At 39.3% G+C, this 26,620-nt stretch overlaps 2 protein-coding genes and 1 long non-coding RNA gene across 3 annotated transcripts in view; 1 reads left to right on the top strand and 2 right to left on the bottom strand.

The window, feature by feature from the left end:
• Positions 1-1,346: 1,346 nt before the first annotated feature.
• LOC106456436 (uncharacterized) lies at positions 1,347-3,514 on the top strand. The gene is made up of 4 exons (XR_001290561.1): positions 1,347-1,929; positions 2,024-2,077; positions 2,177-2,218; positions 3,203-3,514. It is a non-coding gene; the product is annotated as an uncharacterized LOC106456436 (long non-coding RNA).
• An 8,817-nt stretch (positions 3,515-12,331) lies between these two features.
• On the bottom strand, positions 12,332-23,994 carry pgk1 (phosphoglycerate kinase 1). The gene is made up of 11 exons (XM_005748322.1): positions 23,791-23,994; positions 21,021-21,071; positions 20,524-20,679; positions 20,143-20,287; positions 17,801-17,904; positions 17,527-17,646; positions 15,835-15,949; positions 14,172-14,351; positions 13,913-14,090; positions 13,123-13,221; positions 12,332-13,022 (listed from the first exon to the last, which is right to left on the bottom strand). The coding sequence occupies exons 1-11, from the start codon at positions 23,853-23,855 to the stop codon at positions 12,982-12,984; spliced, it is 1,254 nt and encodes a 417-aa protein (XP_005748379.1). The 5' UTR covers positions 23,856-23,994; the 3' UTR covers positions 12,332-12,981.
• Positions 23,995-25,660: 1,666 nt separating this feature from the next.
• Positions 25,661-26,620, bottom strand: part of cox7b (cytochrome c oxidase subunit 7B) — a 1,945-nt gene continuing 985 nt past the window's right edge. Inside the window, exons 2-3 of the mRNA XM_005748321.2 lie at positions 26,439-26,560; positions 25,661-25,921 (exon numbers count right to left, since the gene is read on the bottom strand). Coding sequence (XP_005748378.1) covers positions 25,844-25,921; positions 26,439-26,560 — 200 coding nt within the window. The 3' untranslated portion in view covers positions 25,661-25,843. The remainder of the gene's footprint in view (positions 25,922-26,438; positions 26,561-26,620) is intronic.

Here is a 26,620-nt window from a genome sequence, read left to right as displayed (position 1 = left end):
ATCATTAAATAATTAATTAAATGTGTCAATAATTAATTAAAATGTGAAATACATAAATAATTAATTAAATGTGTCAATAATTAATTAATTAAATGTGTCAATAATTAATTAAAATGTGAAATACATAAATAATTAATTAAATGTGTCAATAATTAATTAATTACATGTGTCATAACTATTTATTAAATTAATTCATTCCAATTTTAATTAATTATTGCCACATTTAATTAATTATTTAATGGTGTATTTAATTAATTCATTATGGCAGTCCTGGCGTTCCATATCCTCGCGCTCACAGACCCATAACGTGTATGGCAGTCCATTCTCCCTGCAACACGGACTACACTGCCCATGATGCTACATTCTTTAGAGCATTGTAGCATTCTGCCTGTTAGCTTAGCACAACAACAACAACAACGAAAAGGCGCTCTCTCACCCAGGAAACACGCAGTCGCAGAGAGAGAGAGAGAGAAACTAATTAAAGACAATTGTTGTTGCTATATTGCAGTTATGATGCCGAAACTAAAATACTGATATTCCTACTCGTATACTGTGTTGTAAATAACTTATATAACTTAGTGTAATTGTTCTTTTTGCACATCTGCAATGGATCCAACATCTGCAACACGCAGAGTGGAATACATGGACACTTATGACCAGTTAATGTAAAAACCAGTTAATCTGGAACACTGGTTTCACATTTAACTGTGCCAGCGTCATCCTCGCTGTGTTTTATTTAAAACTGGGTGTTGCTTTGGCTTAATGCTGTCAACCTCTTTTTCACACGCTGCTCCTGAATAAGTTTGTATTGCAGGTCTGTTTTCAGTCGCAAATGTGGGTGAAACGCTCATTGCATAGTTTAGGACATCGGTAAGGGACAGAGTCATGAATTAAACGAGGCGTTGAAGCAAAGAATTTGTGTCGAGAATTTTTTATAATCGAATTACTTGATAAATCATTGGAGCCCTACTACACTCCAATTCTGGGAGTAATTCATCTGCAGAAAGGTGCAACAATCAAACATAAAGATGATTTTTTATTCATATGGTAATGTAGAACTGTATAACCTAGTTGTGAGAAAGCAATTAGAATGTGGACCACAATAGAGCATTTGTCCTGTTATGGTTTCACCATTGGTTATGTTGGCTTGTTTGCACTTCTCTTGTATAGTGAGTATTTAAAGGTGATTTACAGTTGTATAACTATTTATGTGAAAAAGGAGAGAGAAAATGTAAATAAAACCAAATACATAAAAGATGGTGCCGTCAACCACTGGTACATATTGAAATCTCAGTCTTACAGCTTTTTTAGACCAAAAGGTTCAGGTGAACACCTATTTGCTAATTAAAGGATCTGTACCACACAGTAAGCCATATTACTTTTCAGACAACTGCATTAAAAATGCACCAAAACTCAACAACTGTTTAGTGACTTCTCCTGGCAGAGCTGACAGCTGTTCAGTGTTCTTAGCAGCTTCCCGTGTCATAACGCCTCTCAATCAAAGCTTTCACAACCTTTCACAGCCTCACCAGTTTCAAAATAGACGTACGATAAAGTAATTCACCCCTTGTAGAGTTGTTTAACAGGCTGCAAACATGCAGTTTAATCCTGGAAATGCGGGCATTTTAACATCAGAGTCCATTGGTGTTGGCTTACTTTTGCAGCCCGCCTCAAGTGGCCATTTAAGGAACTGCAGTTTTTTTTTGCATTTTGAGCTGGATTCATGGAGCTTTTGTCCCTCGGTTAACCAAGTCCTGTTATTATTTATGGAACTGTCAATATAAAACGTTTAAAGAGCATACACTTTAGTTTTTGTATATGTTTACACAAAGCGATAAAGTGATGAGTGTTTGGTTGTTTGTTTATTTTATAGCAATCCAATCAGTGAGTCGCTGTACGTAAATGAAAAAACCCTTAACAACGGACTGGGTGAGAGATTTTGCTTTAAAATAATCACAGATTTTTAAAAAGCTGACTGATTTTTGCTAAACACTTTTTACGTGGGTATTTTGTGTTTTTGCAGATGACATTCCAGGAGTGTATGGAAACGTTTTCCCATCGATAGAATTAACAAACGGTACGTCCAGCCTTATATTTTCTGACTCCATTCGAGATGTGAGAAGTCGATTGACGAATAAAGAGTTCAACTCATTCAAACTATTGTTTCACCAAACAGACGACGACGACTATGAAAATTCAGACTTCCTGAAAGATGCAGGTAAGTTTCATTTTTGTCAAGTTTGTGCTTTTGTTCTGTGTTTTTTTTTGTAATCACTTAATCGAGAAATTGAAATCAAGAGTCCAAGTAGACGTGAAAACGAAGCATCTGATTGACAAATAACTTGTGGATTATACTGACTAAGAAAAGAATAACAGAAAGCAGACCGGTGGCTGAGGACCATAGTATCCCAAAATGTGTGTATGCGTGAAGGAGTCTGGACGGGTACTGAGGAAGGATTTTAAGTGAGAAGAATCTTGTAAGTGATACATACTTACCTGTGAGCCAGTGGAGGTTTAAATTATTATGTAGCAACAAAAGAGGTAATACATACTTCCCCTGGGCAAGGTTATCCAATGGGCATTCTGGGCCCAGGAGTCCAAACAAGCAAAAACAAAACAGAAAAACCAAAAGACTCGCTGAAATCAATAATAGATTTAAAATGAGGAAAAAATAGGTGAGGCAGGCTGAAGTGAGTAACGCTGATAATCTCTTTATCGTGGCAGCTGTTAGTGGGTGAGATCTATTAGGGAGCAAGTGAACATTTTGTCCTGAAAGCTGACGTGTTAGAAACAGCAAAAATGTGCAAGAGTAAAGATGTGAGTGAATCTGATGAGGTTCAAATTGTGATGGGGTTGGGTGTTCCCAGTCTGGAGTATCCATCAAACCTCAAGAGTTGTGCAAAGAAGGAACGATGGTGAGCCAGCAGCACGGTCATGTGCAGCCAGGGCTCACTGATGCATATGGGGAGCAAAAGCTGGCCTATTTGATCCAAACCAACAGACGAACCATGTAGCTCAAATTGCTGAAAAGGTTATGCTGGTTCTGATAGAAAGGTGTAAGAATACAGAGTGAATCACATCACTTGTGTCCTGCCATCCATGTGGATGTTATTTTGACCCGTAACACCTACCTAAGCTTGTTGCAAGCTGTGGTCACCCTTTCATGGAAACTGTATTCATGTATGGCTGTTGCCTCTTTTAGGAGAATAATGCGCCCAGCCACAAACCAGAAATGGTTCAGGAATGATTTGAGGAGCACAACGAGTGTTGACTTGGTCTCCAAATTCTCCAGATCTCAATCCAAACGAGCATCTGTGGGATGTGCTGGACAAACAAGATCGATTGGTGGAGGTCCCACCTCACCACTTCCACGACTTAAAGGATCGTTAGCTAACATCTTGGTGGCAGATACCACACCACAATCCATACCTGTAGGCAGGTCGTCATAATGTTATATCTAATCGGTGTATATGGATTGCATGTTTTGTTTAATTATTAAAGAAGATGAAAAGCCCTGACTGTCAAGCTCTTGTGCCTATTAGAGGGGGCTATGCACACACATGTGACAAATTAAAGGAATAACCAAAATAACACAGCTAATTTATGAAGGTGTTGGGCAACACAAACAGTTTCAGTGTGCCTCAGCATTGATTCTCCAATTCACCTTTGCAGGGGAGATGGACCAGCGGTCTTCAAAAAAGTATTCGCTTATGTTCTAATGATGGATGCGGAGAGTCCAGCTTGCCAAAAAAGAATATTTTTTTTCCCTGACCTAATTTTTATTAGTTTTATTCATATAAGATTGCATAAGAATCATGTTGATTCCACATGATCTGTGTTTTTTCCTGTAACACAAATCTGTTGTCTCATGTTGAAGTGATTTCATCGTGTTTAGGGTAATGGATTTTCACCTGTAACTGCAACTTTATTTCTTAATGTCAAAATTATTCAAAGGTATTATGTTCTGAGTACACAGGAATACTTTTACTTTAGGTACTTTAAGTTTAATTTCTTGCTACTGCTGAAGCAAAGTGCTACTACTTCTGCTATGGCTAAAATGCAAGTACTACTACTTCTATATTATAATTACAAATACATGTATTATATGCTGACTTAATTCTATGATAAATATATTTTGTACACTGCTCTTCTTTAACTAATACTACCTATAATATCAGTTCTAAATATTTTAAAAGTAGTAATCTAATAAACCAAACATACTTTGTTAATCAAGTGTCTGTATTTTCTCAGCATTACAGTTACAAAACTGGAACTGGAACTTGAATCAACACAATTAGCAATAATACTCTGGGTATTCTTTTTCCATGGAAAATTTTGCGTCATCACTGAGAGTTACAAACTGTCTAAAATCTTTCATCTTTATAAAATGATGAGTGTGGCTGCTCTACCAGGTGTAACAATAAAGTTTAACATCCAGGCATCCGTGAAAACAGAATTTATGAAGTTTAGTGGAGTTTGAAGTTAGCAGAGATTTAGCTCTTTGTGTCAAAGTAACTGAGGATAAAACAGAAAAACATGAAGGAGATTTTCCTGGCCTGGCTTTTTACAGTAGATAACATTAAAAATATTCTGCAATAGAACAAAAACTGAAGAAAACCATGAATCAGCATATGAACATTACCTGATGCTGCTGAAGTGAAGCAGAGCAAAGTTACAGAGGTTTTACTAGAGACACAGCTAAGCCTTTTGCAGTTCGGTATAATTTTAAAAAGTTTGACATTTCTTGTTGGAAGTCATTTAAAAAAAAAAAAAAAGACAGCGGCTGACAGCGCTGTAAACAACGTTAGACTGGAGGGCAATAAGCTAGCAAATAATGCAGAAACAGAGATTTGAGATGGGAAATACACTGAGAGAGAGAGAGAGAACTGTGCAGGAAATGTGATTTCATCGTGGTGGAAGCAAAACAGCAAAAGTAAGAGAATTCATTACGATGTTTACGTGAAGTGTAGCTTTGATCTTCTTTTGCTTCCGGTTCGGTGAATTTTGGTCACAATGATGAAACCTGCAGCTTCAGAATCTGTGAGCTGTCAGCTTTCAGCCCAGATGGCGTGTCTGTTGGGTGAGGATGCCGACATCTCGCAGATTCTGATGCGTCGGGTCTGTGCTTTGTGTTTACGTCTTTGTGTGGAATCCGTTTACTCTCATTTGCTTTTTTAGCTCTTTAGTGGTTGCTGAAATAGTTTTGTGAGCTTTAACCTGAAATTCTGGCGTTTCTGGCAAAATACATTTATATTTAAAAATCGATTCAGTATCTAATGAATCTATATCGCTTTATTCAAGCTAAAATCAATTTTAATTGGAAAACCGATTATTGAAACCCACCCGTAATAATGATTCGCTATGTGGTGGCTAGCTACACAGCTATGGTTAGCATAATATAAAGACAGTGAAGCTGGAGGACGAACGTTAAAAAAAGTTCAAAAGTTAACGTGAGGGTTCCTGATGGTTTGGGACAAATGCAACTGGATGGCAGGATGCTGTAAACAGACCAAACTTCAGTCAGGAGAACAACTGAGATATTGTGGATGGATTATTGTTCAGATTAAACAGAACAAGATACAAAGCATTAAAACAAGTTAAAGACACAACAGCCTTAATAAATGCAGAGTAGTTTAGACCGGGAAGCAAGGTTCATACGTCATCACTTAACAACTGGATACTAATTGCTTAACGCTTTATTTTAATAACAATAACTAAAGTAAATGAACCTTGTAACGCCTTAAGAGCTGCACAATATTGTCACATAATAAAAAATGAAAAATGTTTCTTACCTATATATCATATCTTAGGTCACACTTTTTAACTAGCTGCTTAAAGCCCTGCTTTTTCACCATGTAACCACATCAGTAACTTACATCCGTTTACTCTTCCTGTTTGTTCCCGAACAGTTTTATTATCAGATGTAGGTAACTCGTGGGACAAGAAGCTCCATCTAGCATGTAAAAAGTAATATTTCCTCAGCCGAAAGCCTCGTTTTTTTTTTAGCATAGAAGCTTTTTGTTTTCTTGTTATCCCACAAAATAAGATGAAGTCCAGGTCCCAGCTACATCAACTACTTTCTTTCTTTATCACTGCAGCCCCTTCATGAGTTCATGGCAGAGTTTTAGTAGCTACATCATCCTATCTGTATGCACATTTGTAGAGGCTTTGGCTACATGCTACTAATGTTACACACTTTCAAGAGACCAACTACATCAACATTAAGGAGCTGCAGCAGTCTTTAGTAGAAAAATATAAACTAAATCTATTTTTTTAATATCCCAAAATGACTATGACCTTAGGTGTATGTTGTTTGTCTTATTATGTGGCAATAGACACATAATAAGACAAGCCAATCATATTACCCATTTTACATTAGCTTGTTTAAATGCTAACATACTGACACTAACGCAAGTTTGTTACAGTCAGTTAACAACACTCACACAAAAATAATACTACAACCATCTTAACTAACTCATTGACTAACTAATTTGAAAACAGTTAATGTTAGCTAATTTATGTTTCTCTTTAATGTTAGCCGATATGTCAACACACACACACACACACACACACACACACACACACACACACACACACACACAAAACAAAACAAAAATATTAGTAATTAGTAATATAATATAATTTATATATATTATATTAATATAATTTGCTTTGCTGTGAAGCAAAGCAAATGATTCACATCATTTTCAAACTCCTCAAATCTTTTATTGAGTGTATATATTCACTCAGGGATTTGATTAGGTACGCCTCGTAGGTTTGACCCCTTTCACCCTCAGGGCTGCCTTAATTCTTCATGGCATATATTCGACCAGGTTCATATTGACATTATACCATCACACAGTTGCTACAGATTTGTCGGCTGCGCATCCATGATGTGACCCAAATCCCAAAGCTGCTCTTTTGGACTGAGATCTAGCTGTGGAGGCTCTTTGAGTATAGTGAACTCATTGTCGTGTTCAAGAAACCAGGTTTATGATGATTTGAGCTTTGAGAAATGGTGCATTTTCCTGCTGTAAGCAGCCACTAGACGACGGGTAAACTGTGTTCATAAAGGGATGGACATGATCAGCAAGAATACTCAGGTAGGCTGTTGCGTTTACATGATGCTTAGTTTATACTAGGGGGCCAAGAGAATATCCCCCACACCATTATACCACCAGAAGCCTAAACGTAGGATAGATCCATGCTTTTATGTTGTTTATGCCAAATTCTGACCCTAACATCCAAATGTCACGGCAGATATCGAGAATCATCAGACCGAAAAAAAATCATCACACCATCTTCTGTAGTCCAATTTTGGTGATGCGTGCAAATAGTAGCTTCAGTTTCCTGTTCTTAGCTGACAGGAGTAGCACTTGATCAGGCCTGTTGCTGCTGCAGCCCATCCTCTTTGAATTCGAAAGAAAAAGAAGCACACTGACCCACAGGAGGTCTTCGCGTCTCCTAATATTAGTAAACATCCATTATTCCAGAGAGACATTTAAACAGGATATTGAGAGCCCAGTTGCTTTGCAGACGTAAGTACGACCCGGACGCTGGGATAGATTTTATTGTCAACCAACTGCAAGGGCCTGGGAAGGATCACGGTCAAGTGTTTCGTTCCCACAAATTAGTATTTCGTGCCCACGAAGTAGTATTTTGTGGCTACAATTTATTTATTTTTTGGACCATGTCATCAGAGGGGCTCCGTAAAAACCAGTCATTGTAGTGTCTCACTTTAACCAAACCACACCACTGCAGCGACTGTTGGTTGGTATTTTAGCCGTCTTTTTCATCAGGGACAAAAGGTCCCTTTGTTTGTGTGCTATAAACCATGTCCACAAGCTTTTAAACAACCTCCCTGTAAGCTTCAAACTGAAAGAGAAGCTGTTTAACCTGGTGAAATAACTATTTTTATTTAATAAATGATGTCATTTGCATCAGTTGAACTGGGGTCTCTCGTGTGAATATCAAATAATCACAACACCAAAGTTTTTTTGTGACAGGTTGCTGGCTTCCAAAGATGCATTTTAAAGTGGTTTCTTTGATAACTTGTCTGTTATGTGAAGACACAACACTGGTTATATTTTGAGTTAGGTGTTTATTAATGCTTGAAAGATTCAGGTCAGTTTTAAATGGTTTAACAGACAAACAAACTAAACATTCATCTGAAAATCATCAGGTACAAGCACTGAACTGACTCAAAAAAGTAGCAAATATAAAAAAACAACAAACTTTTAACGACCTTTTAGAAAGACAGAGGAACTATTATGCAACACCTTTTTTTTTAAAATTTGAGGACAGTCTAGCTCCTTAGAAGGGTTCACTCAAGACTTTTTCACAGAGCTTCAATGATTAAAATCACAACTTAACACCCTGAAACATGGCCCTTAATTTCAGATGTACAGAAAAAGACAGAAGCACCGGCAGCGGGTACCTCTCCAAATGATTCATCACAAGGTGAGCACACATAGCTGCCACTAAAAGTTATTCCATGCAATAATTTGTATTCATAACAGTTTCAAACGAAAGCTCAGCAACACTGACGTCAAGTAACATCAACCAGATGACGTGAGCAGGGCATTTTGGGGGAACCCAGAGTGTTTCCCGCTGATTAAATACCATAAAAGACGTAGTTATTTTAACGCCATATAAGTAGTAGCACTTATATGGCGTTGGACGTCTTTATTTGCATACTCACCCAGTGTAACCACAAGACCATAATACTGCCATATATAACATGTCTAACTTTTCTGACTGATAACATCACAGGAGCACTAACAGAAAATGGCCCACTGAGGATGCTTATAGGTCCCAGAGTCCTGTGAACTTCTAATTGGCTGCCTCACTATATTACTTCACACAGCTTTCAACCAACAGTAAATGTGGTGCCATATTACTGACTACCTGGGGCATTTGCTTTATACAGTAACAGCCAACATGTTACAGCAGCTGCTTGGAAATCTCAAGCACTCAGATATATGATTTAAAATTTTAAATGCAACAGAGGAACAAAGAGCACGGTGAAAAAGTCTTGTGCTACCTTTCATTTCTTTATATTTTGTCAGGAAAATGGGAAATAAGTGCCACAACTGATGAAGACCATCAGAAAGCCTGGAAAACTATTGCTTAAGACCACTTTCAAAAATAAGAAATGTGGCTCCTTGGAAAAAAAAAATATAAGCGTGGCTTAAGACTTTTCCACAGTACGGTGACTGTGAAAACATTCATTTAAAGGCCTGATTTCAGCTGTGCTTAAGCAGAGCTGCCCAGGTTTTAGTTGACCTCCCAGCCCAGTTTGTCAGTGGTGCTAGTTTCAGTCATTATGCAAATGTACTGTTTATAAGGTTGGGTAAACCTGCAGTCAGTTGAGACTGAAGAAGTCACGTGGCCCTGGCAGATGGGGCAGTCGCATCTGCTGCTACAGGCCGATGGCCAGTCCTGCAGGAGGTTCCTTCCTGTTAAAAGGGAGTTTTTCCTTCCCACTGTTGCCAAAGCGCTTGCTCATAGAGGGTCATATGATTGTTGGGTTTTTCTCTGTATGCATTATTGTAAGGTCTACCTTACAATGTAAAACGCCTTGAGGCGACTGTTGTTGTAATTTGGCGCTGTAGAAATCAAATTGAACTGAACTGAAGTCACTGGGATGAATGATGAAACATTTCTCCCACTGAAAACGCTGCGATCAGATGAACAGAAACAACTTTTTAGGATGCCCAGTTTTTAGATTCTTCTGTTTAACTTCATGCTGTTAAGTTGCTCAATGGTCTGGACGTGTTTTCATCATTAACCACTTATGCACATGTTTTACAGATGAGGCAGATTACGAAAATCAAGATGTTGAAAGAAGCATCGGTGAGAAGATGTGACCATCCTGGACAGCTCTGCAAGTTATCTGGTGGAAAACTGAAGCTGAAAACTGCTACTTTAAAAAAAGATTCTCATGTCTGTCTGACTGATGTGCAAATAACATGCACAGATGCTTTTGGACACTGAAAGTGAAAACCAAGTCTGCCACCTGGTGGTGAAATAAATCAATTTAAATATAGTGTAAACAAATTTGTGTTTTGCTTTTTTTAAAATCTTTGATAAAAACCTTTTTCTTAAAAAAATAAAGGTTTCCATTTTTTAATCCAGTCTGTATACGTAAAAAAATGAGTGATGAAAATGATAAAAAAAAACATGATAAAATTAACTGAAACTGACCACACATGGGCTATTATTTGCTTTTTCTGCTCATATTCTAGAATTTTTTAAAATTTATGACACTGATCCCTGTGAAAAAAGTATAATGTATTACAGAGGAAGTAGACTTTATTAAATTATATACATGCAATAATTTATAGTTGTGGTCAGAAGTTTACATACTCTCATCATGGGCATGAAGGTCATGGTATTTTGGGGCTTTCAATGATTTCTCTGAACTGATCTTTTTCCAGGGTGGAATGATTGTACAACATCTATAATGACTTTAGAAAACTGGGTGCACAAGTTTGAATCTATTTTGGATTTTCTCTAATCCGGCTCAAGTATATACATACACTTCCACTAATCTTTGGTTAAATATCCATTGGTAAGCTTCTGGAATACATTTCCTGGATATTTGATTACTCTTCTTGGCAGTATTGGTAGAGTTCATTTAAACTGATTGGTTTCCTGGCACAGGCACGGACCTGACGTTTAAGCACAGTCCACAAATTTCCAATAGGGCTGAAGTCGGGGCTTTGGGAAGGCCATCCCAGAAGCTTTGTTAGCCTGCTCTATCCTATTCTGAAATCAGTTCTCATGTGTGTTTGGGACCATTGTCCTGCTGGAACACAAGTTTGAGTTTTTTTTTAATATTTGAGTATATGTATATATTTCAGTTTGTATGTATACTTCTGACTCTGTGTGGAATAAAGAAAATCCAAAAGATTAACATGTATGCTGTACAATCTGGAAAAAGATCAAAGACATTCCCATGACATTTATGCCCATTTATGATCATTGTGTGTAAACTTCTCACCAAAACTATATGTGCAACAAAAACACAAAGGATTGATTCCAAGTATGTCTCTCTCTGTAGTAATTAACTTATTTTATTGTTAATAAAATAAAGTTATTTGATTAACTTATTTTTGGTTTTATTTTTGTTTTGCAAGTTCGCAACAGTGTTTCAGTTTTACTTTGTTTTTTTTTAACATTTTGGTTCCATTTAATGACATTTTTCAAACCTATTTTTAGTCATTATAATAACCGTGGTGTTCAAGTACATTATGTTTACACAGTGATTCTATGCGGTAAACAATAAAGCCAGAGAGGTTTTTCTTCCTAACAAAGCCAGAGTCATGTAAATCATTTCGTCTTTAATGGATTGTTTTGACATGTTGGTGAAAGTCTTCATTAATAACTTCCGAGTCAACAGCTTCTTAGTCCTCGGTGGGTTCAGGCTCTGTGTCAGATTAGCTGATTATAAAGTCATAAATTCAGGCTCGTGCATCATCTCACACAGTTATTCTTAAATTTGAAAACAAAAATAAGAAGCTTCTAAAGTGGCTCTTTGATTAAATGAAAGAAAACATGACTATGGGTCAAACACGATAGTACAGGATTGTGGCTCTCAAACTTCCAGCCCAACCACATGGGAGCATCACCTGTTCACTGTGATGCACAACATCCAATCAAAATTACATCATAAAGAGACATTTGTTGTCGATCCTGGTACGACTTGTTTGATCCAGAATTTGAGCCCCTATTACTCTCATGATAGTTTGTATGCCGACTCAAGTCTACTATTTATGGTTAATAAGGGTAACCTTTAAAAGTCATGAGCTACTCATAATATATAAACTCCTACATCTTTGGAAGAAGTTTGTTTTTGAGGACATTTTGAGGACCAAAAAAATGCAGGTAGACCAGCAGGAGACCACAAAAATGTGTCTCACCATCAGGATTTGAACCCTGACACTGAAGTCAGGCATGCCACCGAGATTTGGAGACATTATGAAGGATCAACACTAAATACAGAGACTCTTTGCATACATTTTATCAATAGAAGTCCATGCAAGTTTGAATGCTTATATTTGAGCTTTACTAGATAATGGAAACATGGAAAACAAAACAATAATAGCTCTGCTAACTTATTCAGTTTTAAAAGTTCACAAAATAATTATTTTAATTTTTCACCCCGTTTTTTTTAACCTTTGTTCACCAAAAAGTTAAATAACTTTGTTTCCTTTCCTGGTAGTGCAGATAACCCAGAATAAGCTTTATCGCGTCATCAGTTTCACCAGTAAATGGCTGCATTTCTATGACAGTAACACCTTCAAAGGAGGAGTCGTTCACAGCAGAGTTTTTAACACAGAGACAGTTTTATTAGCCTGAACAGATCAGCCGAGACATCTCTGTCTGAAGCCGCTTGAAACCAGCAACCACCACAGAGGACAGACGACCAGAGCAAACATTAGTGCCAACAGACAAAATGTAACACACCAAGTTACCATTTCTCTCATACATTTTAATATATATACTTTGCATGTATATACACTCAGGGTGGTGCAGTGACGTTCCCAGGGAGGCAAAAGTGACGCAGCAAAACATTTACACACACACGAGCCACTGCGGAAGTTTACAGTGAAGCAGACGTTGCTGTTTGAACCCAGATTCAGTCATTGCAGAGGCCGTTTGTGTTTCAGCAGAAAGAAACGACTTCCACCTCGATGAGGTTGATCTTTTTTGTCCTAACCGTTAAGTAAAGGCTCCTACTTTCAGCAGAGTGGCTTTGAGAAGCATGTCGAAGTAAGGCAGGGCGCTCTACTTAGTAATGACGTTTTCCTCCTCTGAGTCACAACTTCAAAAACAAAGACTGAACATGAAACGGCTGCAGGGTAAAGATGGGATTTGTCTTATTTCACTTCTGGGGATGTTCTGGGAGTAAATAGGAGTCTGGCTGTGTAGCTAACCACCTCTCGTACACACACTCGCTCTCCAGTTGATGAAGGTTTAAGCGTTACTCAGGGCGTCCACACCTGGCAGGACTTTACCTGAGGACACAAAGAGGAGATGCTCAGTCAGGCTCAACATGTTAAAAACAGTGTTTTCTATTCTGTGAGTGAACATGGGGCAGCTTCTCCCATCACACACCCTCCAGCAGCTCCAGGCTGGCTCCGCCTCCCGTGCTGACATGGCTGACTTTGTCTTCTGTGTTCCACTTGGCGCAGCAAGTAGCGGTGTCACCCCCACCTGAACAAACACACGTGAACGATTTAAAGGTATAAAAACACCATTAAATTATACTTTTACTTGCTCTTTGTGCACATTCCACACATTTATGGGTTGGGGTTTTTTTTGTTTTTTTCGCCCAATCAAACAGCCTCATCATTTAATCTCGCTGTAAACCCCCTCATAACATTTACGATCACTGAATGTTATTAAGAAGGTGACATGGCTGCAGTAAAACCATCATAAATGACTCATTTTTGGACTAACTGCACATGTGGTGCTACTGTTTGTACAGCAAACAAACCAGATGTAAGATCACACCTCATTATGAAAGATCTGCTTTTATCTGACAGTTTAAAAGGTGCAGAGAGACAGGAAACAAAGCTTTTCTCCTCAGCTTTGCATACTCAAACATTTTGTTTATTACGATTTGTCAGTAGTAAAAGAACAAAATCTAAAAAAAATAAATATGGAACTGAACCTGAATGATTAAAAAAAAAAAAAAAAAAAAAAAAGTTCGAACTGTAAAGCTGCACTATAAGTAAACGTAATGTTCTTGAATGCAGCACGAGTCCCTGTGTGTCTCCAGTAAACACATGTGTCCCATAAACCAGACTACAAATAAATCACAGTAAAATCTCCTTGTGATGAGCGAGGGATGAAACTGAGTGAAACTAAGGAACACGCTCCCCATTCGTCTCCTCTTTCTTACCGATGATTGTGATACAGCCAGATTTGGTCACCTCGACCACTTTGTCCATCAGGTTCTTCGTCCCTTTGGCGAAGTTGTCCCACTCGAACACACCGACCGGACCGTTCCACACGATCTGCTTGGCCCTGCCGACCGCCTCTGCGTAGGCCTTAGAGCTCTCGGGTCCACAGTCCAGACCCTGCAGAGGAGGAAAGAATGCTTAACCTTTCTTCATAGTCCATTAAGTCGTTTTAAATTAAAATAACTTGTCCTTTCTCACCATCCAGCCGGCGGGGATGCCAGCAGCAACTGTTGCAGTACCGGTGGCGGCATGTTCGTCGAACTTGTCAGCAGTGACGAAGTCGACGGGCAGCGTGATCTTGACTTTGTTCTTCTCAGCTTTGGCCATCAGGTCTTTGACGATGCCGGCGCCCTCCTCGTCATACAGGGAGGTACCGATCTGACAGGAGCAGGAGGACGGGAGCAAAGATTTGTGACTTACATGAAACCAGCAAAGACACAATTAAAAACAAGTAAATCTGAGGAACTATATACGAAGAGTATATAGTATTCAGTATTCATCCTAAGTTTTGCATCTAAAACTTTATATTCAGCTATATATTTTAAGATTTACCGTAAACTTCCATGACCATTACTTTAAAAAAATAAAATATACAGCCCTCTGAAATCTGATGTTTCTTTATGATACAGACAGGACTGCAAGAAGAAAAAACATTTACTCAAACCTGCAGACATTTATCACTGCATGATTCATATTTTGGGTTTTCTTCTATAAGAGTCTCAAAGAGGTTTTGTGTTCAAGTCCTACTTAATGTTTGGAAGTTGCACCGAAGCTACCCCACGAGATGAAAACTGTCGAGTTAAGCGGATGCTGAAACTTATTTTACTGCACACCCTTCATGTGTTGAGCAAGTTTGTGTCATTTCTAGTGGAGACGCTCAGTGCCATTTAAAGGGAAGTGACAACAGCTTTCTGATATCTTGCAGCCTCAGATGGATCAAGATCATTTAGGAATGTACACAACACAACATTTACCGCTCAAACAGGAACAGTCGGAGGATGCCCGTTTCAGAGGGCAGATTTGCCCATTGTGGTGCAAAATAACCTCACCTTTTTGTAGTTTCCAAGTTTACTAAATCTAAAAAGTTATGCAATGTTACAAATGACCGGGATAAGAATTTTATAGCTGCACCTGTAACTGTTTGCATTGAGGCACAAATCACAATAAGTAACGGCCTGTCATTTTTAAGAGCTCCAGCTTCTTTCACCTCACACCCACTCTGTCTTCATACCTCTGCTCTTGCCTCATAGTTCAACTGTGAGCTTAGTGAGATTAGGAATCTTTTTGCCCAGGCAGGCAGCACTTATCACCATTACTGGGTTTGTGGTAGCTATTCATTTCATAAACTGGGCAAATAAAACCAGGAGGAGGAAACTGAATAAAATCTGCTTGTCAAGAAGTCAAATTTAGGTCACAATCGTGACTTTCGGTCTCTGCAGTGATGCAAACAAAACTGTTTCACAAGACCGTTTCGTCACTACAAAAGTCCAAGTGTGAGCTCCATTAGAAGGAGAAACTTTATTTTATTAATCTACCTGAGGCTGAACACTGAGGTTAAAACATGAATACCCATGGAAAACTAAGAAACAAATCCACTCAAGACTCAAAAAGCATCACTGTTTTAACTTAATAGTGTGTTGTATGCGATTAGTTTTTTTTAACCGAGTCGTCTTTTTTGGGAGGTTCATCCAGCACAAGGGGAGCAAGTGTAAATGCAAACTATGTACAGCTAAACAATGAGCTGAAGCTGAAAGCTTTCTGAGGCACAGAGCAGGCGACCTCCATCAGGTGAAGTCATTTGAGCCACCATTTTTAACGGTTTGATTTTCGAATTGCTTTGGCGACGCATCCTCCTCCTCACCTCCATGTTGTTGAGGACTTTGAGGAAGGTGAAAGCCATGCCACCCCCGATGATCATCTCATCAACCTTATCCAACATGTTGTTGATCAGCTGGATCTTATCTTTCACCTTTGCTCTGAAACAGAGAGAAAACACGTCAGGACAGATAAACAGTGACAATCCTGAAATTCACTCATCTGTACATACAGGAGCTAAAAACTGGTTTTATTTTATTAGTTAAGATGTCATAGCCAAATTTTATCCTTAGATTTTCTCTCTTTATCAAAACTGCAGAGTCTTTCGCCGCAGGGCATCTGGTGAACCCACTGCCTCCTAATGCAAAGTTCTGTGAGTCAATAATTCAATTAAGTCTTTGATTATATAAGATTAGGCATTTTCAAGCAAAAATATTCACTGGCTCTCTGTGAGGGCCTCTTCCTCTTCCTTTATGCTTTAAGGGTTTCATGTAGGCTTCGTGACAGCTGCTGTAGTCTTTGAATGAAACTCTTCTTTGTAAAGTAGCATCTAGTTACACTGAGACAAACTTTAGTAGTTCAAAGTCTTTTAGCAGTGCATTATTTCTCCATTATTGTTAAATCTTGGCTCATGGAGCTGCTTAGATATTATATTGTATTGCATCCCACCACACAGAACAGTGCAGGAAAACCATTAATGACAAGAAATGGTTGAATAATCTGGTTTTTTGTTGTCGTTTTTTTTTATTCCAATATTCGAACACAACCTTCTGTCATTATACCAAACCCTTATCAATAGATCTGCACTGTTATTACATTTCAACTGTAGTTATTAAAAAGAATTATGTCAGTGAAATCAGAAAGCGAAGCTGCTAATCGATTTATCTGCACCTCTGTACTATTAACCTCACTGCTGATGACTTTGAGCTGCAGAAAAGTCTGCAGTCTCCTGTTGCAGGTGTAATGTTGTAAGTCAGGGGTTTAACAACAGCAGTCGACGCAGACTGCCAGCAATTGTTGCACAATGTACTCTGGCATGTTGCCACATCTGGCTGGCAGCAGACCAAGCAAGTTAAGGGTTATGAAACCACGGCAGGACAGAGGTACAAAGCTACAGGAAACAGTGCCACAGTCTCACTAAAACTGTTGATCAAGTCATTATTCCTGAGAAGCAGCTCTTATTCTCACTGTATAGAAGCAATTTCTATACAATTAAATAGAAATACATTCTAATGGTTACCTTATACAAGACTTTGACACGATTAGCAACTGTTAGAAAATAAAGTTGTTTATTTTGGAAGTCCTCACTTAATGATGGAAACTGTAGTTTTACTTCTGTGCACAGAAGGTTAATGGGCAGTTTTCTTTCTGAGCATAATTTGCAGACACATGATAAAAGGTTTAAAACATACATAAAATTTTGCTTGTTGACCACCAAATATTTGTGACCATAAATCAGGGGTTCGAGTATAAATCAAAATCAACTTAGATCTTAATCCTGGATCTGCCTGCTCACTGAGCCTTGAATAAAGCAGTGTACAGTGACACCACAGACAATATAATGAGCTTTTCCTCTATTCCTGGCTGGACACCCTGTGACCCTTCCTAAAGAACTGAGCAGAAGAAAATAATGTCTAAAGTGGACACAAATCAGAACTAGTGACCATGCTCTGCGTAGTTTTTTTTATATTGTCCAGCCAACATTTTCAAACTTCATCTGTTAAAAAGATGTTCTCACCCTCCGAGGATAGCCAGGAAGGGCCTCTGAGGTTTTTCCAGAGCCATGGCGAAGTAGTCGAGCTCCTTCTTCATGAGGAAACCAGCTGCCTTCTGAGGCAGATTCACTCCCACCATGGAGCTAACAGCAACAAGGATGAAGAAGTTACAAACTGCTGAATTATATCATTTAATTAAACTAATCAAATTGAAACTTCTCAAAGACCATCTGCTTTGAGACCGCAGATTTCACCTAGTGATCATCACTGTATCCACCTGACCTGCGTGGCGCTCACCTGTGGGCTCTGTGAGCCGTCCCAAAGGCATCGTTGACGTAAACGTCTCCCAGTTTGGACAGAGACGCTCTGAAGGAGTCAATCTGTTCCTGGGTTGCCTTCGTCTGGAAAGACAAGAGAAGACAAACACCATTTGTTAAGGCTGCAAAGTGCAAAAGGAAGAGTTTATCCATTTTACTTCAACAAGACTGTTGGCCTAAATTCAGGGACTCGTTTAAGTCCTGTGAACTGATGCTGCATGTCTCATCATCCTGATCTCACAGCAGTTTTTCCTTGTTTCAGCTCCAATCCAGTTCCACTGTCCACATACAAATAAAAGCTAATCTACCTGCCAACAATGAGCAGAGGGCAACACCTACATACCCAAATATCTCCAAGCTCAACTCAGTTTTGTGTCCAGGTATAATCGGACTGCTGTCAATATGAACTCCGTTTATCCATCAGGATTCAGTCAGTACATTGTGGGTCAGGTTTCTGATGCACTTTAACAGGGAAAGGTCACAACTGTGAGACTGTAGGCAGAGTAAAGGTCAAGAGAGCTCATTAGGGGTCGACCAAATGCCAGGGAGCCCAGGTCACTTCTTTCCAAGGGACAGGTTTCAGGCTTTAAACTTTTACCCCCCTCCAAAGAGTATGAGCTTCAGAAACCAACAGAAGTTAGCAATTTTTGTAAAATAATTGAATAGCTGCAGATTAGTTTTCCATTACTTGACCAGACTAACTACTTGCTTCAGGCCAATAAATAAACTGGGTAAAACTAAATATGGATCTTCCCCCATAGTTCGACACAGTGATGCTTTTAATAGCCAGACCTCCAAGCTGAAATAACCCTGATGAACTTTCACAGCTACAGAAAACACTTTACAGTTTCACAGGCCGAGTCCTCCTCCTGGCGACAAACCGATCCTTGTGTAAAAAGCAGTGGAGCGCCCATTTAAGTGACAAAGTGAGACCATTTCATGTTTTTATAATGAGCTAAAAATAAAGAGACCGTGGTGTGATACACTACAGCGGTACAGTAGAAACCAACCAGCATACCAACGAGGCTTCACAGGACAGGAAAAGCCCACCGACCTTCAAGATAAATGTCAATAGGTCAAAAGTGGTGCTCGGCCACGGCTCAGACCGATGCTCATTTCAGACAGTGTCTGTCTGTGAGTTTGAATATGCTACAATATTTATGCCTCAGCATAAAGGAGGAGATTAGGGAGTGCGACCAGGCATTCTCTAACCAGACTATTTATCCCAGAGATGGGAAATTGCTCCTACAGCAGCCTTACTAAACCACACCATAAATGGCTTATGAGTAGACGAATATGAATCTCAATAAAAACACAAATGACCAAATTTATCTTAAATAGGTAAATGAAAGCCTATTATTGTGTGTGTTGCATCATTAGGGCTTTTTAGAAAAGTTTAGTCACATTTTCACAGTTCGTTTATCCTACGAACATAGTGCGGTTAACAGTGTGCTACAAAACAGTCTCTGCATGTCAGATGGTGATGCAGCAATTTCAGGAGAAGCTGCAGCTGGAGTGACTGAGTCTTCCTCCATGTGACCGAGCACAAAGAAAATCTGCTGAACCGGCAAGGTGTTGGCCATTTTTCTGCTTCACTTTGCATCTTTTTAGGTCTTATTGAAAGTGTGTAAAATATAGAACACACTTCTTTTTTAAACTATAAAAAGACCCCTTTGTCTGAGGCCTGGGTCATATTTTCAAATACAATTTTGCCTTCCAGTGATTATGTTGACAAAATGATTGGGCCACATTCCCTTTCGCACTGACGCTCTCATTCGCCGTGTCTTTTGTGCTCGAAAATTCAACTGCAGCATGTTCGTGGATAGAGCCTGGTCTGTCCTCCGTGTACGGCTTGGTTGCCAAATAACAACTTGCTCAGTTACATTTGTGATGCAGCAAATTGCCATGTGATGCAAATAGAGAAAAACCAAGTTGGCCAAACTTCATTATTTCAATCTCTGAAAAATTCACTTCAATGTGTTGTGAGAGGTTAATGTTCAACTTCTTTTAGATGGAGGCAAAAAGAAAAAAGTAGAGGACTGGAAGTAAAGAGACAAACTGTAGGACTACATGCAAGTTCTGAAAATAACAGGAACTTGATTGCAGCTGTAAGTTATCGTGCTCTTCTTCACACCGATGGCAGTTCAGAGACTAAATATTCAATTTTCTAATATGACTGTAGTCTTAGATGACAGACCAATATTCTGTCTTTAGGAAAAACTGACACACACACACAAAAAAACAAAACAAAAACTGAAGCCCAAACCACACATAACGCTGCCGAGTCTAACCACCGTTAACACTCAAACCTCAGAAGCTCACCTTGTTCCCAGATGGGTCCTTCCCTTTGCCCTCCTCGGCAACGTGGAAGCGGAGGTTCTCCAGCAGGATGACAGATCCAGAGGTGGGGTCAGCACAGGCAGCTTCCACCTCAGGGCCCACACAGTCCTTCAGGAAGGTGACGTCCCTACAGTCACAGAATTGGTGAGTGTGATTATGATTGGTTCTAAGAGCAGATCTTCTCTTCTTTAGTGTATAGATAGACAGATATATACATTTTAAACCAAACAAATCTGCCTTTGCTAGAAGCAACCAAAAACAGCGTTAATATCTTTCTTACTAATACCAGAATATTTCAACCATAACAAGGACATCGCCTCTGCCCTTGTTAACAAACACCACTTATTCAGGCCATCATCTCACCTCCCTAGGAGGGTCTTGAGCTCTGCAGCGACGGGCTCCAGGGAGTATTTCTCAGGCATGGCGTTTCCGTCAGGACGGCCCAGGTGACTCATCAGCACCACAGACTTGGCTCCATGATCCAGGCAGTGCTGGATGCTGGGGACGGCTGCCTTGATCCTGAAGGCAACACACGAGTGAACAGGAGTGTTTAGAAAAAAAGAATCAAGTCACACTTACTCCAACTTAATATTAATGTTCTTGCTTTTCGGAATGTTACATTCTTCCCTTTTCTGTTAAAAGACTACAGTTACGTTTGTCAAAAATCAAGGCCAGTGAGATCTTGACATCGATGTATGGAGTTTTAACAGAATTAAAGCATGCTAGGAAACTACATATTTTTTCAGTTTTCATTTCCGAGGGAGGCTCTCAGCAAATCTAAATCTGCTACTCCTCTTCTAGAAATCCCAGCTGCTTAACACATAACAGACTGAAAAGATTCAGAATAAGATAGACGCTACCTCTGGTTGTTTGTGATCGCCTTGTCCTTCATTGGAACGTTGAAGTCGACTCTGAAAGAGAAGAAACATTTCACATCAGAAAATAAAACCAGGATGCTACAAAGTGCTACAAAATTTTAGGGAATTTGGCAAGACTTTAAGACAGGGGTGTGGAACTCTAGGCCTCAAGGGCCAGTGTTCTGCAGGTTTTAAATTTCACCCTGGGTCAATACACCTGAATCAAATGATTACTTCAAGACATATTGAGTGGGTAATTTAGCCATTTCAATCAGCTGGGTTGGATCAAGGACACATCTAAAACCTGCAGGACACCGGCCCTAGAGACCTGGCGTTCCCCCACCCCTGCTTTAAGACTATACCCCTTACCCATTTGTTAGAAACCAGATGTAACTGGCAGCTGAGACAGGAGGTCTTGATTTAAATCTTTCACCATTTTTAGCTCAGTGTTTGGTCCCTTCTCCTTCCTCTATTGACTCCTGGAGTCAGCTATACACAGCTCGAGTCCCCTGATGCCAAGCAGTCAATACCATTAGCTGAGAAGCTTTCCTCTAAAATGACTTTTAGCACGCTTTATTTTTATTTCCTATGTAGAGAGGAACATACGTTTTAACCTTCAAGGTTTTAACCTTGAATCCCCCCCAAAAATCATCAGGACAGTAATAAAATTTTTTACTCATGCATGAAATTGGTCGACTTTGTTTTGTTTTTAAAGGTGGAAAAAAAAAAAGCCCATTTTGAGCCAGGAACTGAAACCGTTTTCCTTTTCATAGATGCACACTGGCAGCTTAGAGTACACGCCGTGTCCCTCGTACTCCAGCCGGTTACATAACTGCCTCTCCTTTCCCTCCCTCTGGGGACCTGATGCTCTGAGATGTGATCAGCCTGCACGCACTCGGTACCTGCCGTCATTGTTACAGCAATCCACTGTCTTAGTCTGAAAGCCATCAGTCAGCAATTCAGAGGCTCAACAGTAGGATCTTGTTCACAGGTGCCACTCATCCAAAAGCTGTGATAGTTTTCCGCTCTACTTCTGTAAATTTCTGCATTTCCCCCCCTGTTGCTCTTGAATGCAGATCTTTATACGGTTTATAGCACAGTGGACTCTAAAGCTCTTTTAGCTGCTTTACAACTAGAAATAAGCTCAATGAAGGAGTTAACAGCAGCTCAGCAGCTGATTTTCATGGGAATTTTCAGTCACTTAATAAAGACTTTTTTTTTAATGCTGTAAAGTTTGGTAGCTTAACATGTGAGGGTATTTCTCACTTTTGTACAGAGCCCCAAAAAGCACTAGTGTGTTTGACTCTCCATTTTTGCCTTCATCTTTCTGTTCGCTGGAATTTTGCAACCCTAAAACTGACATGTTTCATGCTGCTGCAGCAGGAGCCTACATGACAGAGGAAGCCGGCTGCAAGTCTCTGCTGAACACATTTCAATTCTGTCAGCCATTTCAGGTCTCTATAGCAACATAGAGCCCTTTCCCCTTTTCAATAAAGAGCCCCTCCCCCTTTTAAATTCAGGGCCAGCCTTGTTCAGTAAGGAAACACCGATTCACTGCCTCCATCTGAATCTGGGGGAAAAAAAAACCCACCACCACCATGTGTCATGCCACGACAGGCCCTGGGTGTGATCTGACGTAACCCATTGTCTAACTGTCTTAGACCGGCACAACATTCGCTCACATTTAGGATAACTCAACATGTGGTGAATTTTGACCTTTTAACACTCAGCAATACGGGTGAACCTTGTTCTAAGCCACCTGGTGTTGCATCACCAAACTGAGCGAACCAGCATGGCCCTCTGACATTTTCACACATGGTGTCAGTTTCAAAAGTGCCTTCAAGATCACTGGAGGGGGCTGCAGAAATATAAAGTGAATGACTGCCAAATTAGACTAATATAAATTTGACTTCAGTTGTGTCGAGTTAGGATGCAGGGCATCTTTTCTGCTAGAAAGATTTCACTGGAAGATAGGAATAATAATAAAATAAAACAAACAAATTGGACTGAATTGCCAGTGACCTAATCATTACCTGTTAAAGTGGATCAGTCGGCTGTTTAATAAAGTCAGAGTCTTGTTTGATTCAGTTTTCAAGCAATTAAAGTGTTTCTTTGGCTCAACCTTCATATCCCAGCTCAAAAATCACTCAACTTTTTTGGGTTGTTTTGGGCCTCCTAAACTACTGAGAATGGATGTCAAAATGTGAATCTAGATATTTGCGATAGCTATTTTTTGCAGATTATCATTAACTATGAAATTAATAATCCCTTTCATAGATAACGCCAACAATTGCTAGTTTTCCCTCTATATATGAAATAGTTCCTGGTGCTGTCTGAATCATCACCTTTAAAATCTCCTTTGAGGCCTAAGCTGAAATCTGAAGACTTCAATAACATTCATCATCAATTTTCAGGTTTTTAAACTGACAAACTCATTATTATTAGAGGGATGCTGGTGTATTTTACAGGACTGACTCGGATGCCAGTGGTTCCATCCATCCATGCAGCATCTCCGCACAGGCACGTAACATGAAAGGAAAACGTGACAACCGACGAGTTCACTTCCTGTCGTCTGCCCGTCGGACTAAACCGACTCAGACACCATTTAGCCATCACTTTAATGCCCTCACATCACTGTGTGTGAGCACCAAACAGTCTGCCACCGCAGGAAGAACAAACACGACATTTTGGAGAAGCTCATCAATAATCTCATTTCCGATTAGCCGCTACGGTGCCAGCAGAAGCTAACTGCCAGGCGATAATTAACGCTCACCTCATAACGACCCGCTTCCCCTTGATGTCCACCTTGTCCAGGGTGAGTTTGTTAGACAGAGACATTTTGCTGAGTTTAGCTGCTTCTTTCGTGCACCTTCCTTTGCTGGATCTCCTCCGCCTCCTTCGGCTGTTGGTTAGCTACCGAATGACAGCGGTGACCTTAGCGCAGCGGAGGAACACCACCGCGGGCAGGGCAAATCGCACACCCGCCGCTGCTGATTGGCTAATGCATTAGGAGAGCTTCCACGCTGATTGGATCGGTTTGCTGTTTATCTTCTGATGCTTCCTGATTACTGCATCAGCTGAACTTAGTGGATGTCATTCAACCCCCCTCCCCTCCTGCATACTTTAGAAGATATAGCAAAGGCCAGGGACGGATCTACAGTCATGGCATTGGGTGGCATGTGCCGCCATATAATAATCTTTTGTCACCCCAGTCAGTCAGTCATCTGCAAAACTAGGGTGGCACTAAGGGGGACAAGAAATTATTTTAGGGTTCCACATGCCACCCTATGCCACCCCTGTAGATCGGCCCCTGCCTATATGCTCTTTTTAAATTTTATTGATAGCCACTAAAACCATAGTTATGATTAAAATAAACTATATATACTGATGCTTTTTTTCCTGAATACTGTCATCACGTTTAGTGCAGGAAAAAAATGGTAAAAACGTCATTTTCAAATGACAGCATAAAAAAAGGAAAAAAATGCTACCACGAAAAATGTACTGTCGACCAATAAAAAAATGATATGGCAGCACATGAGGTTTGTGTGACTAATGCGAGAGAGAGAGCGAGTTTTGAAATGTGAGAGATTTGTGAAGTTTAGCATTTTGTGGTGTAGTTAGTGTGTAGCATTGTCTAGTATAGTCAGTGTGTAGTGTAGTCATTGTTTGGTTTTGTGTGTTAAAAAAATGAAGGTACTATTGAATGTCAAAGTAGGCAACGCTGTCTCTAAGTGGAAAAAAGGAGGAGCAATACACCTCCCATTGTTAGACGTGCAGGTTTTAGGCCTGTGGTGTTCTCATGTAATGTAACAAACCTCAAGTTACAATTTTATTTTTTCTATTAAAAAAAAAAGAGTGTGATGCTTGAGTTAGATTTGTGTGTTAGACTATATTTAAATGAAATGTGTATACTTTGATGTATTTTAACCATATATAATACATATTACAGAAAGTAACAGCTGCATATGTGTAAAAAAAAACTAAGGACATTTCTCTAGATCTACCCCTGGCAAAAGCATCAAGGATATTATTTTTGCAAAAATAAGCACATGAAGGAAAAATATAATTAGGTTAATAATAAGGAAAGTAATATCTGTAAGGTAAAAACTGTCAATACCGATTAATACTTTTGAATAAATGAATGAAATTCATAATACATTTTAAAAACATACCAGTAACTAAAACTTAAGAAATCTTTTAACAGATTATTTATTGTATACACATCCTTGGATGAATATATTTGATGTACTGAGTACATTAGTTAGAAAATGTGTCACCACTTTGCAGAGGTCCCAAAAAATTGAACACACATTGAACACAAATGGATGGAATAATGAAGGATGACCTCCAAATTCTTCAACTTCATCTCAAGTCAACTACATGGGTTGGTACCAGTGAGTGTACTAAAAATCTGACTACATTGGTATTCAAAGCTTTCCAGGTTATTTTTGTTTTTCAGGCCTGTATTTCTCATGATCACACAAACCTTGTAATTTTATATTACCATATTGCTCCCTTCAAATGTCTTAAGCCTCTGTTAAAAAGCCTAATAAAAACACACGGCAGGTAGTAAAATCTGTATTATTTAAATGTTTTAATGCCCTTCAGCAACTCACTTTTCCTCAGTTCAAAACAGTTCTGTCTGATATCAAGCCAACTAATAACTTTATTCAAACAGATGGAGTCAGTAGAATCACACTTAATTTATTTGGACAAAGAAACATGTTGGAATAAAGAAGAGCATTTGCTGTCTGAACACGCAGATATTTTATTCATCTGTACAAACAGAAGGGTTGGATGGAAGGTAGCTCTGTCATGGCACCTCTTCACTCCTCTCTCCACGGTTTGGGCTGGATCTTCCCGACAGGTGACAGATTCCAGGTGATGCCAGTCGAAGTTAGCACCTGAAGCAAGAGAAGTCAAATTTATTTTTTCAGTATTGCCTGGTGAAAATGAGAAAACAGACAAGTTTGGAAATATGAAACCAATTTTTAAAAAAACTGAAAAATTTGCATATCAGTGGAAAATGCGACTGTGCAGTTATCAAACTTTGTTTTTAATTACTTTTTACTTTTGCCATTTAATAAAAACACCAATAGAGAAAAAAATGGTTATTCTGTAGAATTTCATTTTGAAACAAACGTCTCAATTCAGTAGGGAGTCTATATTCAGTCCCCAAAACCTTGGCAATTGCTTTATTTAAATCATTTATTCTGTTTTAAACTGAATTAAACCAAAGTATAGTTTTAACAAATGTGATCTCAGTATCGACCAAACTAACCGCAGTGTTTTTTTGTTATCTTTAAAAATAGATTATTCCTCCTCCCCCCACACCAAACATCCAACCACACTGACTATATTATCAATGTTAAGGTCTGTTCAGGTCATGCTCATAACTGAATGTGATGCGATCAAACTTACGTATCCCCACACGGCTGTGCAGAAGATGGCTCCACTGACCAACACACCAGCACCGTACTTTGAGTGGAAATTCTGGTTCTGGGGGAGGTTGGATCCATGCCTCACCTGCCGCATGGCCTGGCCTACATGACAAGAAGAAACAGTCCTCATGTTAATGACTGAGCTGTCAGAATGAAAAGAGA

The sequence above is a fragment of the Pundamilia nyererei genome, unplaced genomic scaffold (assembly GCF_000239375.1).
Source record: "Pundamilia nyererei isolate P.nyererei 1_Seehausen unplaced genomic scaffold, PunNye1.0 scaffold00219, whole genome shotgun sequence".
NCBI classification, from domain to species: Eukaryota; Metazoa; Chordata; class Actinopteri; order Cichliformes; family Cichlidae; genus Pundamilia; species Pundamilia nyererei.
This window is presented reverse-complemented; position numbering and strand designations above follow the sequence as displayed.

Excerpts from the sequence above, each read along its gene's own strand:
- pgk1 (XM_005748322.1), bottom strand. The coding sequence starts at position 23,855 with ATGTCTCTGTCTAACAAACTCACCCTGGACAAGGTGGACATCAAGGGG. Across the intron at positions 20,680-21,020 it reads GCGATCACAAACAACCAGAG|GATCAAGGCAGCCGTCCCCA; the intron begins GTAGCGTCTATC and ends TGTTGCCTTCAG. Across the intron at positions 17,905-20,142 it reads AGGACCCATCTGGGAACAAG|ACGAAGGCAACCCAGGAACA; the intron begins GTGAGCTTCTGA and ends TTGTCTTTCCAG.